Source organism: Limulus polyphemus, unplaced genomic scaffold, assembly GCF_000517525.1.
Source record: "Limulus polyphemus unplaced genomic scaffold, Limulus_polyphemus-2.1.2 Scaffold9977, whole genome shotgun sequence".
Classification (NCBI taxonomy): domain Eukaryota; kingdom Metazoa; phylum Arthropoda; class Merostomata; order Xiphosura; family Limulidae; genus Limulus; species Limulus polyphemus.
The window spans coordinates 5,260-18,975 of record NW_013675587.1 but is presented as its reverse complement, the minus strand read 5'-3'; the positions used below and the strand labels follow the sequence as shown (position 1 = coordinate 18,975).

The 13,716-nt window shown below is 33.7% G+C and overlaps 1 protein-coding gene across 2 annotated transcripts in view; it reads right to left on the bottom strand.

Annotated features, from left to right (window-relative positions):
- Positions 1 to 280: 280 nt before the first annotated feature.
- Positions 281 to 13,716, bottom strand: part of LOC106476177 (glutamate receptor 4-like) — a 17,784-nt gene continuing 4,348 nt past the window's right edge. For both annotated transcript variants that reach the window (XM_022380115.1, XM_022380116.1), the window contains 8 exons: positions 12,265 to 12,480; positions 10,697 to 11,052; positions 8,182 to 8,380; positions 4,814 to 5,058; positions 3,385 to 3,493; positions 2,677 to 2,814; positions 1,306 to 1,395; positions 281 to 646 (listed from right to left, as the gene is read on the bottom strand). In XM_022380115.1, the coding sequence (XP_022235823.1) occupies positions 1,306 to 1,395; positions 2,677 to 2,814; positions 3,385 to 3,493; positions 4,814 to 5,058; positions 8,182 to 8,380; positions 10,697 to 11,052; positions 12,265 to 12,480 (1,353 nt within the window). In that variant the 3' untranslated portion in view covers positions 281 to 646. The remainder of the gene's footprint in view (positions 647 to 1,305; positions 1,396 to 2,676; positions 2,815 to 3,384; positions 3,494 to 4,813; positions 5,059 to 8,181; positions 8,381 to 10,696; positions 11,053 to 12,264; positions 12,481 to 13,716) is intronic.

The following is a 13,716-nucleotide window of genomic DNA, read 5'->3' as shown; positions in this document are numbered from 1 at the left end:
ACATCTTAACATTACTTGTGTGTTAGTGTAAACACACTATTACCACATGTTAACACTCCTTATGTGTTAGTGTGAACACACTATTACCACATGTTAACACTCCTTGTGTGTTAGTGTGAACACACTATTACCACATCTTAACATTACTTGTGTGTTAATGTGAACACACTATTACCACATCTTAACATTACTAGTGTGTTAGTATGAACACACTATTACCACATGTTAACACTAACTATGAGTTATAATAATGTATTTACACAAAATAAGCATTCAGATGTATTTCATAAAGTTTATTTGAGATTTTCCTGTTGTTGTTATTTTTCGTAAAAGACGTATTATAGCACTACAATAGAACTGTCGGATATAATTAAATCAGAATTACTAAATGCAGAAAATTAAGATCCATTGGAGAACACGGTGGTCCATATTGGTGAATCCAAACACACAGAATATTATATATATGTGTTCAAAAAAAAGTAATTAGGTGAGAAAATCTTCCAAAATACAGAGAATGTTCAATTAATATACCATAAACTTGGTGTTTTAACTTGGTGTTCTTCATCTTTCTTAAACTCTTCTTTACATTAAACTTGGGTGTGTAGCGAATCGGTCATCCCGTTATAGGCAGTCACTGGGGACGAAACTGAAAGATACAACTAAAATAAAGAATAGCTAGCACAAATTGTACAACTGAACAACTTAACAAACAACAGTGTATAACTGAACAACTTAACAAACAACAATGTACAACTAGTGATATTAACAAACAACAGTGTATAACTGAACAACTTAACAAACAACAATGTACAACTGGTGATATTAACAAACAACAGTGTATAACTGAACAACTTAACAAATAACAGTGTATAACTGAACAACTTAACAAACAACAATGTACAACTAGTGATATTAACAAACAACAGTGTATAACTGAACAACTTAACAAACAACAGTGTATAACTGAACAACTTAACAAACAACAGTGTATAACTGAACAACTTAACAAACAACAATGTACAACTGGTGATATTAACAAACAACAGTGTATAACTGAACAACTTAACAAACAACAGTATATAACTAAACAACTCAACAAACAACAGTGTAGAACTGAACAACTTAACAAACGACAATGTATAACTGAACAACGTAATATTAACAAATAACAGTGTAGAACTGAACAACGTAATATTAACAAATAACAGTGTAGAACTAAACAACTTAGCAAACAACAGTGTAGAACTGAACAACGTAATATTAACAAATAACAAATTATTTACAAACAACAAACTTTCTACCGACCTATAGAGAAGCCGTCCTTCCTCGTCCTTCATAATGATTCCCAGTCAGAGATATCTGTAGCTTGGACTTCATTGCTTCGCATATGCTAATCTGTGGATATCAGAAAAATTACTGGAACTTCTGCTCACCTGTGCTCCGGTTTATCAGTCAGTTTAAGAAGTATTTTTTATCTATAACCAGATGAATTGATGTACAATCTAACGTATCGTCCTATAAATCTAACAATGTGTCAGTGATATAACTGGATAAGATTGTTTTGTAACAATGTTACATATATTATCGTCCTAAAAATCCAACAATGTGTCAGTGATATAACTGGATAAGATTGTTTTGTAACAATGTTACATATATGATCGTCCTATAAATCCAACACTATGTTAGTGATATAACTGGATAAGATTGTTTTGTAACAATGTTACATATATTATCGTCCTATAAATCCAACAACGTGTTAGTGATATAACTGGATAAGATTGTTTTGTAACAATGTTACATATATTATCGTCCTATAAATCCAACAACGTGTTAGTGATATAACTGGATAAGATTGTTTTGTAACAATGTTACATATATTATCGTCCTATAAATCCAACAATGTGTCAGTGATATAACTGGATAAGATTGGTTTGTAATAATGTTACATATATTATCGTCCTATAAATCCAACAATGTGTTAGTGATATAACTGGATAAGATTGTTATGTAATAATGTTACATATATTATCGTCCTATGAATCCAACAATGTGTCAGTGATATAACTGGATAAGATTGTTATGTAATAATGTTACATATATTATCGTCCTATAAATCCAACAATGTGTCAGTGATATAACTGGATAAGATTGTTTTGTAACAATGTTACCTATATTATCGTACTATGAATCCAACAATGTGTTAGTGATATAACTGGATAAGATTGTTTTGTAATAATGTTACACATATTCTCCAGTAATATTTTTGGAAATCCTTGAAACGTTTGAACCAGACTTGATGATATATTATTTAAAATATTAATGTCTTCTTTTTGTATATTTACGGATAGTTTTGATGATTTTTAAGATAGTCTTTCTCAAAATAGAATGTTTCAAAGTTTCACAAAAGATAGGTACGATTTTCCGAAGTGAATGTATATGAATGGCCTTTGAACCCAAAGCACTTCTCTGGACTATTTCTAATGTATGAACATATATGATGGCATTTGAACCAAAAGCACTTTTCTGGACTATTTTTAAGGTATGAACATATATGAATGACCTTTGAACCGAAATCACTTTTCTGGACTATTTTTAATGTATAAACATACTTAAATGACCTTTGAACCCAAAGCACTTTTCTGGACTATTTCTAATGTATGAACATATATGAATGACCTTTGAACGAGATGCCTCAGTTTTGGATTTGTAGCAGAACTCAAGTAAAGCTACGAGTATTGCGAGAACTAATCCACCAATCAGGATGAAGAAACAGCCAGCTACGTTGCTTAAAGTAAGTTCATTCTGGGAGGAATCCTGGAAGAAAGAAGTGAAAAGTGGAAAAACAAATCAAAACAAAGAAACACTCTTTTGGACGAAATAAAAAACTCTAATTTGTGGAAAAGTAAATAGTGGTGTGTAAATATATGTAGTGGCTGTACAAGTGACAGTGGAAAAGTAAGTAGTGGTGTGTAAATATATGTAGTGGCTGTACAAGTGACAGCGGAAAAGTAAGTAGTGGTGTGTAAATATATGTAGTGGCTGTACAAGTGACAGTGGAAAAGCTGTAAAACCCGATAAATAAACTATTTATGACATTCATCATCATTAGATCAACAATATAGGAAAGTCAGTTTTCTGAATAGTTTCCATTACTTTCGATAGATGGCAGCAATGAAAGCGATAAGATAAATCATTTCTTTAGATGAGTTTGTTTATAAACAGGTATTTACTGGAAATTTAAACAATAAATGTTAGAGAGCTGTTTTGTGTTAGTGTTAATTCCTAAGAAATACAAAGCTGAAATGGTACAAATAACTGTATAATAATCTGATTAGCTTTTGTCACTTGTACAGCCACTACATATATTTACACACCACTACTTACTTTTCCACTGTCACTTGTACATTCACTACGATCGTACCACCATTTGTTCTTCAAACGAGCCAGGTCTCCATTTTCTTTGAGTGACAAAACTGCCAAGTTAAGTCGATCTCTGGAAACAAACAACATTTAAAACTGAATTCCTATTTCAAGAACTGTCCAGTTAATTCTTTGATTCTGTGACCAACAGCTAAAACATCATGTTAAACTTTCCAAACAACTAATTTCTAGGTTATTTTGCTACGCACAACTAAAGATTAACGAATGCACAAGCTCGAAAAGCCTGTGCAAAAAAAAAATTAAAAACCAGGTTTCGATACACGCGGTGGGCACACTACAGATAGCCCATTCTGTAACATTGTGCTTTGTTGTTTTTAGAGAGAAAGGCATGAACCTTAACTTACGTTCAAGGTTAAATTTCAGTTTTATTCGCGAAGATTTTAACAAATACATCTACTTTCTGTTCATCGTTTAACAAAAAATAAAAAATAAACCATAAAGTGCGTTTACTCAACGAACACTTTCTTCCAGAATGTAAATGTAAAAAACATCATTACACATCAACATCTGTACAACTGATGTCTGATTATGTTCATCATTACACATCATCATCTGTACAACTGATGTCTGATTATGTTCATCATTACATATCATCATCTGTACAACTGATGTTGATTATGTTCATCATTACACATCAACATCTGTACAACTGATGTCTGATTATATTCATCATTACACACCAACATATGTACAACGTTGATGTGTAATGATGAACATAATCAGACATCAGTTGTACAGATGTTGATGTGTAATGATGAACATAATCAGACATCAGTATGTACAACTGATGTCTGATTATGTTCATCATTACACATCAACATATGTACAACTGATGTCTGATTATGTTCATCATTACACATCAACATCTGTACAACTGATGTCTGATTATATTCATCATTACACACCAACATATCTACAACTGATGTCTGATTATGTTCACCATTACACATCAACATCTGTATAACTGATGTCTGATTATGTTCATCATTACACATCAACGTATGTACAACTGATGTCTGATTATGTTCATCATTACACACTAACGTCTGTTCAGATTAAGACTGGTACACACACCATTAACCAATGTTTAGCAGGTGTTTATTATTTCCGTCACAACTCCTTAAATAATAACCAAAATGTTTAGTTATATGCATCGTTATATTTTAATTAATGTCTATTATGCTCGATTAGGATCTGAGTCAAACAATAATTAGTTTTTCACTATGATATTTATCACGATTGATTGATTGATCATTTTAGAACAAAGCCATTTAGGGCTATCTTTTGTGTATGCCGCTGTGGAATCGAACCCGTAGACTTACAGCTGTTCCACCGGAGGACAATATTTGTTACGTAAACCAGACTTTCTCACCTAAGGTTAGATCCTAGTGGAGTGGACACTCCGAAACCCTTGGCATCCAGGTTTCTTCCTACTTTCATCGTGTCGCACGGCTGCCGCTCGTTAATATAATCGTTAGTAGTGGACTCCAGAAGGAAGGCATACTTGCCTTTGGACTCTCGGACTCGTCTGATACCCTCGTCATAAGAAGATGTAAACACGTGCTTCCTCGAGTTCATAAACTCCCACATCCGGGCATACACGGCGATTTTGGAACGCTGGAAAACAAACGTTAATCTATGGCTTGCTTGTAAATAATGGGTGAGTTTTTTTTTCATGCATAAAACAGTAATTAGAAATCTGTAGTAGCACTCTCGTTCTTCATGTGTTACATCTAGTTCACTGTTTATACACAAGTAAATCATGTGTCGCATCTGGTTTATTGTTTATATACAAGTTCTTCACGTATCACAATTAGTTCACAGTTTATATCCAAGTTTTTTACATGTTTTATCTACATCAGTATTTACATGATAGTTCTTCGTGTGTCATAATTAAGCCTACTATGAGTTATAATACGCTAAGCTTACTATAAGTTATAATACGCTAAGCCTACTATAAGTTATAATACGCTAAGCCTACTTTAAGTTATAATACGCTAAGCCTACCATAAGTTATAATACGCTAAGCCTACTTTAAGTTATAATACGCTAAGCCTACCATAAGTTATAATACGCTAAGCCTACTTTAAGTTATAATACGCTAAGTCTGCCATAAGTTATAATACGCTAAGCCTACTTTAAGTTATAATACGCTAAGCCTACTTTAAGTTCTAATACGCTAAGCCTATTATAAGTTATAATACGCTAAGCCTATTATAAGTTATAATACACTAAGCCTACTATAAATTATACTCTAACTTCTACTATTAAAATCAACAATATAAGGTTCTTGATCCAACTAAACTGATGATAGTTTAACTTGCTCTACACTGCTGCCCTCAGTTATTCTTCGTTTGAATTTGTTACCAACTGTAACTCTATGTAACAGCCGGACAACTAACTTTAGGATCAGAGTAAACTTTGTAAAAGATAAAGATGATCTCTTTTGTTTGAGGTCTTTACAGAAAATCAACACAAAGTTGTTAACCTTCTTCTATTCAGTGTTATGTTAATCACTTCAGTGTAGATCATTCTTGGTTTTCTTTAATCTTCATTTCATCTCTTTTCTTTCTGACTTCATTAAAAATTCTTTTACAGAAAATATCGAGTTTCAAGTGCTCATGGGGACTTAACCCCATTTTATACTAGGTTTTTCTTATTTTAATTTCCATAAACGTGCCGCTCTATTCTCGGAAAATCAATATCTTTCTTCGTGTGCAACAAAAGCAACGTGTTTTGTTAAATTGGAGAAAAATATTAAAGAACGTAACCGTCGTGGGTTTATAGACCTTTTGTAATCTGTTCTCTTGTAATACCCCAATAGCTTTATATGTGTGTGTGTGTGTGACTTGGTATACTTCGTAATACGAAGCTCGCTAGAAATCATCATTTTAATGAAGATGTCCAAATCTACCTCTCCCAAATGAACATTAAAAACAAGACTGTGTTGGGCTAAGATAAGCCTTCTAACACAGGAGTTAAATTAATGAATGTGGTGACTGCTAGCACTAGAAACCGGCAGTTTAAGTACACCAGATATTTAGCGACTCGTGACAATTCAGGTATTTTTATAAACCTGCTGATTGGTTGATTTATATGTAATCCAATACCTTTGTATTATTTGTATGTTTAGTCTTGTATCAGATATGTTACTGTAAGTGTATCAGTTGTACCACTTTAAGTGTGTTTATATCAGTTAATATTACAGTTATTCCCTGTATCAGGTATACCACTTTAAGTGTGTTTATATCAGTTAATATAACAGTTATTCCCTGTATCAGGTATACCACTTTAAGTGTGTTTACATCAGTTAATATTACAGTTATTCCCTGTATCAGGTATACCACTTTAAGTGTGTTTATATCAGTTAATATTAGAGTTCTTCCCTGTATCAGGTGGACTACTTTAAGTGTGTTTATATCAGTTAATATTACAGTTCTTCCCTGTATCAGGTATACCACTTTAAGTGTGTTATATCAGTTAATATTAGTTTTTATATCAGGTATACCACTTTAAGTGTGTTATATCAGTTAATATTACAGTTTTTCCCTGTATCAGGTATACCACTTTAAATGTGTTTATATCAGTTAATATAACAGTTCTTCCCTCTATCAGGTATACCACTTTAAGTGTGTTTATACCAGTTAATATTAGAGTTCTTCCCTGTATCAGGTATACCACTTTAAGTGTGTTTATACCAGTTAATATTAGAGTTCTTCCCTGTATCAAGTGGACTACTTTAAGTGTGTTTATATCAGTTAATATTACAGTTCTTCCCTGTATCAGGTATACCACTTTAAGTGTGTTATATCAGTTAATATTACAGTTTTTCCCTGTATCAGGTATACCACTTTAATTGTGTTTATATCAGTTAATAATATTCCAGCTTCTACTACAGTTATATTCTCAGACAAGTGATATACAACTGTGAAAGATAACGTTATAGTACAAGTATTTGGGTTTCACTCCATTTTTTGTCATCGTATCAGGCAGTTAAGAAAGAGTCGTTGTTCTGTAGTTATCAGACAATAATGGATAATTTCCTTTAGCTACAGCCACTGTATAACATATTGTATAACGTATTTTATAAAACTCCTGGGTTGGAGAGTACATAAGATAAGTTCCCTTAGCTACAAAATCCTGGGATGAAAAATACATAATGTATAACTCATTTCTTAAAATTCTTGGGTTGGAGAGTAAATAATGTATAACTCATTTCTTAAAATTCTTGGGTTGGAGAGTAAATAATGTATAAGTTATTTTTTAAAATTCTTGGGTTGGAGAGTATATAATGTATAAGTTATTTTTTAAAATTCTTGGGTTGGAGATTACATAATGTATAAGTTATTTTTTATAACTCTTGGGTTGGAGAGTACATAACGTATAAGTTATTTTTTAAAACTCTTGGGTTGGAGAGTACATAATGTATAAGTTATTTTTAAAAACTCTTTGGTTGGAGAGTACATAATGTATAAGTTATTTTTTAAAACTCTTGGGTTGGAGAGTACATAATGTATAAATTATTTTTTAAAACTCTTGGGTTGGAGAGTACATAATGTATAAGTTATTTTTTATAACTCATGGGTTGGAGAGTACATGATGTATAACTTATTTTTAAAAAGAAGGGTTAAAGATACACAACAAATCCCTTAGCCGCAGCATATAAGACTTACCTTTAAAACTCCTGGGTTGGAGAGTACATAAAATAAGATCCCTGAACTACAGCAGTGTATGACTTACCTTAAAAAACTCCTGAGTTGAAGAGTACATCAGGGTGCCGTATTCTACCTCGGTCTGCTTGGCCAAATCTTCCGCTGAATTAATAGGAGTAACCATTCTTTCCACGGTTAAGAATGCAGCAAGGTTCGCAGTGTAGGATGAAATTATTATTAAGGTAAAGAACCACCAGACACTTCCGACGATTCGACCAGCCATCGACCTGAAAGTTCCAAATATTAAGATAACATTCACTTTGCTCGATGGAATTGGCTCTGTTACTAGTAATGTTTAGACAACAAGAAAAAAAATACTTCGCCATCACAAACATGTGTGACGATAGAAAAAAACAAAAAAACAAATCGTACAAATATGTACCGACACAGCTTCTCATTAAGAACCTCTGTTTTTCTACGAACCTTCAAGTAATAGACATTTAACGTCTGCCCTAGGTACGAGTGATTGAAATGAGACAACAAACAAACACAACGTCTATGTACCTTTACATTAATCTTGTTCATCGGGAAGACACATGCAAAGTTCATCGTGGTTATTTGATTAGTAACACTTTCAAAAGTTTCTGTAAAACCTATAAGATCGTGGTTCTTTGAATAGTAACACCTTCAAGCGTTTCTGTAAAACCTATTAGATTGTGGCTCTTTGAATAGTAACACCTTCAAACGTTTCTGTAAAACCTATTAAATTGTGGCTCTTTGAATAGTAATACTTTCAAAATGTTACTATTCAAAGAAACACGATTTAATAGGTTTTACAGAAACCATTCAAACGTTTCTGTAAAACTTATTAGATCGTGGTTCTTTGAATAGTAATACTTTCAAAAGTTTCTGTAAAACCTATTAGATCGTGGTTCTTTAAATAGTAACACCTTCAAGTGGTTTTGTAAAATTTATTAGATCGTGGTTCTTTAAATAGTAAAACCTTCAAGTGGTTCTGTAAAAATAATAGTGTTTGAACATATAATATTTTTGCTTTCTCTTTATTATTTCAACAAATATCAAAAGCCTGTCAACCCCAACGCAGATCAGACTGGATTTGATTTTACAGTTAATGTATTTTACTACAGTACTTAGATTGCAGTGTTTTTGTGATAATGATCATCACAGTTTAACATAACTGCATTAATTACTGTACAGAACAAAAACTATATTGAATAAAGAAGCTTTCATTCTGACCTTTTGCTTCGTGTTGTTCAACTGTTATAAATTTTTATCAAACTCCTGTCTCACAAGTGTATTTTTTCATTCACATAATATAACTGTGTTTTTATGGACTTTTGGAACATCTATTGCCCCCCCCCAGTAGCACAGCAGAATGTCTGAGGACTTACAACACTAGAAACAACAAACGAACAAAAACACCTGTCTGCCAACTGTATTTTATGGACTCTTGAAACACCTGTCTGCCAAATGTATTTTTATGGACTTTTGAAATGCTTATCTACCAACTGTATTTTATGGACTTTTGTTAAACCTGTCTGCCAACTGTATTTTATGTACTTTTGAAACATCTGCCTGCCAACTGTATTTTTACGTACTTTTGAGAAACTTGTCTGTCAACTGTATTTTATGGACTTTAGAAACACCTGTTTGCTTATTGTATTTTTATGGACTTTTGAAACACCTATCTGCCAAATGTATTTTATGAACTTTTGAAACACCTATCTCCCAAATGTATTTCTATGGACTTTTGAGACACCTGTCTACCAACTGTATTTTTATGGACTTTTGAGAAACTTGTTTGTCAACTGTATTTTATGTACTTTCGAAATACTTTTCTGCCAACTGTATTTTGATGGTTTTTTGAAACACCTATCTGCCAACTGTATTTGTCGAGCTTTTCTGTCTATGGACTCTTAACGTAACATTAAATGCCGAACCTCTATATGGCTAGTTTTATACTCACAATACTTTTAACTTTACGTCCACTTACCTTTTTACTGTTAAACTGGCCCTTCACACTACATCTTATATTTCTCCCTAGTCTTCACGTTACATCTTATATTTCTCCCTAGTCTTCACGTTACATCTTATATTTTTCCCTAGTCTTCACACTAAACCTTATATTTTCCCTGGACTTCACACTACATCTTATAATTTTCCCTGATCTTTACACTACATCTTATAATTTTCCCTAGTCTTCACACTAAAGCTTATATTACCCTAGTCTTTACACTACACCTTATATTTTCCCCTAGTCTTCACACTACACATTATATTTTTCCCCGGTCTTCACACTAAACCTTATATTTTCCCCTAGTCTTCACACTACACCTTATAATTTAGTGGAAAATATAAGGTGTAGTGTGAAGACCAGGGGGTCTTCACACTACATCTTATATTTTTCTCCTGGTCTTCACACTACATCATTTTTCTTTTCCAATCAACATACTTACTTGAGTGTTTGAAGTCACTCGGTACATACGTTGTAAATGTATATCTATTGTGATCAAGCTACATAAACTAAATTTTGAACACACGTTGAGAGCTACTAGTCATCTACTAGAGGGGGCACATCGTACCTGGGGCAGACGTCACAACCCTGTTGCATGAAAGCCCCTAGAGAAAACCAGAGACTGTTCATTAAGGAGAAGTCGTTGGACACCGACTGGCCCAGGAAGGTGTCCTCGAGCCGCCATTCGTGCGGAGAAAACCGGCTAACAAGAAACAGCACGACCGACACTCCAACATAGGCGAAGATGATGCACATCCAGATCTCCTTCGACAAGGGATTCATGAAGGAAAACACTCCAGGTTTCTTCTTCATCGGCTTCTTGATCATTATACTGATACCGAGAGACATGTAAGGCTTAGTGAAATCAATAACACGTTCCCTTGCTGAGGTAATCGTCAGAGGGGCGATAGCCATGTCCGCCTCCTGCAAATAGTAAGGACGGGGTTTAACTGATACAACAATAGCGTGACCATATACAGCTGTTGTCGTCATGACGAATCGTAAAGAAAGTAGGTTAAATGTTTAGAAAACTCTACATTATAAAGTTTGGTTCTGATGTTCAAAAATATACATAACAGTCTCCGCACTAAGAGTTCGATATTGAGAATGATTTATTTTTTTGTAGCGTCTTGATAAAAAAAAACAAAATTCCAAGCGATGAGAGAAATTAGAACAAAAAAAAAAGAAAGTTTTTCTGTTTAGAGCGACGAAATGTTTTTTTTTACTTATAAACTATCAATTTGTTTTAGTTTGTAAACAGTATTCTAGTTGTATTGTAGATTTCGAATGAACTGGAATACTAATACTAATATTATAAACTACGGATCGTTACTTTCGCTTGTTTCATTAAAGAAAAGTAGAAAAAAAAATAAGACGTTAAATATTGTACAACAGCTAATAAAATTAAATAAATAGAGCGACACTCAGTAGAACGCTTACCTCCGCCACGCTGCGTTGATCACATTAGGCTCTCCAAAAAATGTTTGTCCATTTTTGGCAGAACGAGAAATAATACTCTACATATGTCCACAAAAATAATACTCTACATATGTCCACAAAAATAATACTCTACATATGTCCACAAAAATAATACTCTACATATGTCCACAAAAATAATACTCTACATATGTCCACAAAAATAATACTCTACATATGTCCACAAAGTTTCATTAAAATCCGATTATTTTTTAATAGTGTGAAAAATCGGGTTCACAGATAGGGGGAATTTATATGTTCGTGACCTTGACCTATGACCTCGACCCCCCCCCCCCCAAAAAAAATCACTTCTAAGTTGGGTTATATTCCAAGTGTATAACCAGATTTCGTCGAAATCCATTCAGCCATTTTCGAAAAATCTTTGCTGACAAACACTCACACATAGGGGTTAAAACATAACCTTCGTCCACCTTCGGAGGTAACAACTGGATTTATGTTACAGTATCTAGTTGCTAGAACAACTAGATAACTAGATGCTGGATATAACTAAAGACTTTCTAACTCCCCCTCTGCATGACTGGATCTTTCAGCTGACGTAACTATGGACTTTCTAACCCACCACCCCTACATGACTTGATGTGTCAGCTGACGTAACTATGATGGTTTACCTGAGGTCTTGCACGAGAGGTAATGACCTACCTTACGAATAAGTTCTCCAACCATCCCATTCCATCCAGCAGGAGAGTTTGGATCTTGGCCACCATAGTTTGAATCGTTTACCAGCTTTAAAATGTAATCGAAGTTCAGATGTTTTGCTATCAGCTCTGCCAGATCTTTACAAAATCCTTCAAACCTGTCGTTTCCAACTAGATTTTCTCCTGGTTCCGACTTCTTGTACATGAGGTAAGGTTCTTCCTGTACCAAACAATTTTGTGGATTAGGTTTCACTGTTTATTGTTACTGAAACACCACAAACCCATTTAATATTTTAGATTCGTGGTTTTGTTGTTTATGTTAAGTTTTGTATCAGTAGGTAAGTTTACTGTAAATCATCAGAACTTCGTGTGTAAAGTACAAATAATAGTGTTCTAAGTCTCTTCAGAATACGTGGGCAACTTATGATGTGCTGTAAAACCACGTCCAGAATACGTGTGCAACCTGTTCTATGCTGTAAAACCACGTCAAGAATACGTGTACAACCTGTTCTATGCTGTAAAACCACGTCCAGAATACGTGTGCAACCTGTTCTATGCTGTAAAACCACGTCAAGAATACGTGTACAACCTGTTCTATGCTGTAAAACCACGTCCAGAATACGTGTGCAACCTGTTCTATGCTGTAAAACCACGTCAAGAATACGTGTACAACCTGTTATATGCTGTAAAACCACGTCACGAATACGTGAACAACCTGTTCTATGCTGTAAAACCACGTCAAGAATACGTGAACAACCTGTTCTATGCTGTAAAACCGCGTCCAGAATACGTGTGCAACCTGTTCTATGCTGTAAAACCACGTCACGAATACGTGTGCAACTTATGATGTGCTGTAAAAACTACGTTCAAAAAACATGTGCAGCCTGGTACATGCTGTAATAACTATGTCCAAAATACGTGTGAAACCGTTATGTGCGGTAATATCACGCCCAACATACGTGTACAATCTGGTCTGTGCTGTAAAAACCACGTACAGAATATGTGGGCAACCTGGTCTATAATGTTTTACATTGTGTACAATATCCTTGGGATAAGCATAGAAACAAGGCGGCTATATTTATCAACATATTGGGAAGGTTTGTCTTCACTAGCTGTTATATAGAGTGTATTATATTTATCAACATGTTAGGAAGGTTAGTCTTCACTAGCTGTTATATAGAGTGTATTATATTTATCATCATATTGGGAAGGTTTGTCTGTACTAGCTGTTATACAGAGTGTATTATATTTATCAACATATTGGGAAGGTTTGTCTTCACTAGCTGTTATATAGAGTGTATTATATTTATCAACATATTGGGAAGGTTTGTCTTCACTAGCTGTTATATAGAGTGTATTATATTTATCAACATATTGGGAAGGTTTGTCTTCACTAGCTGTTATACAGAGTGTATTATATTTATCAACATATTGGGAAGGTTTGTCTTTATTAGCT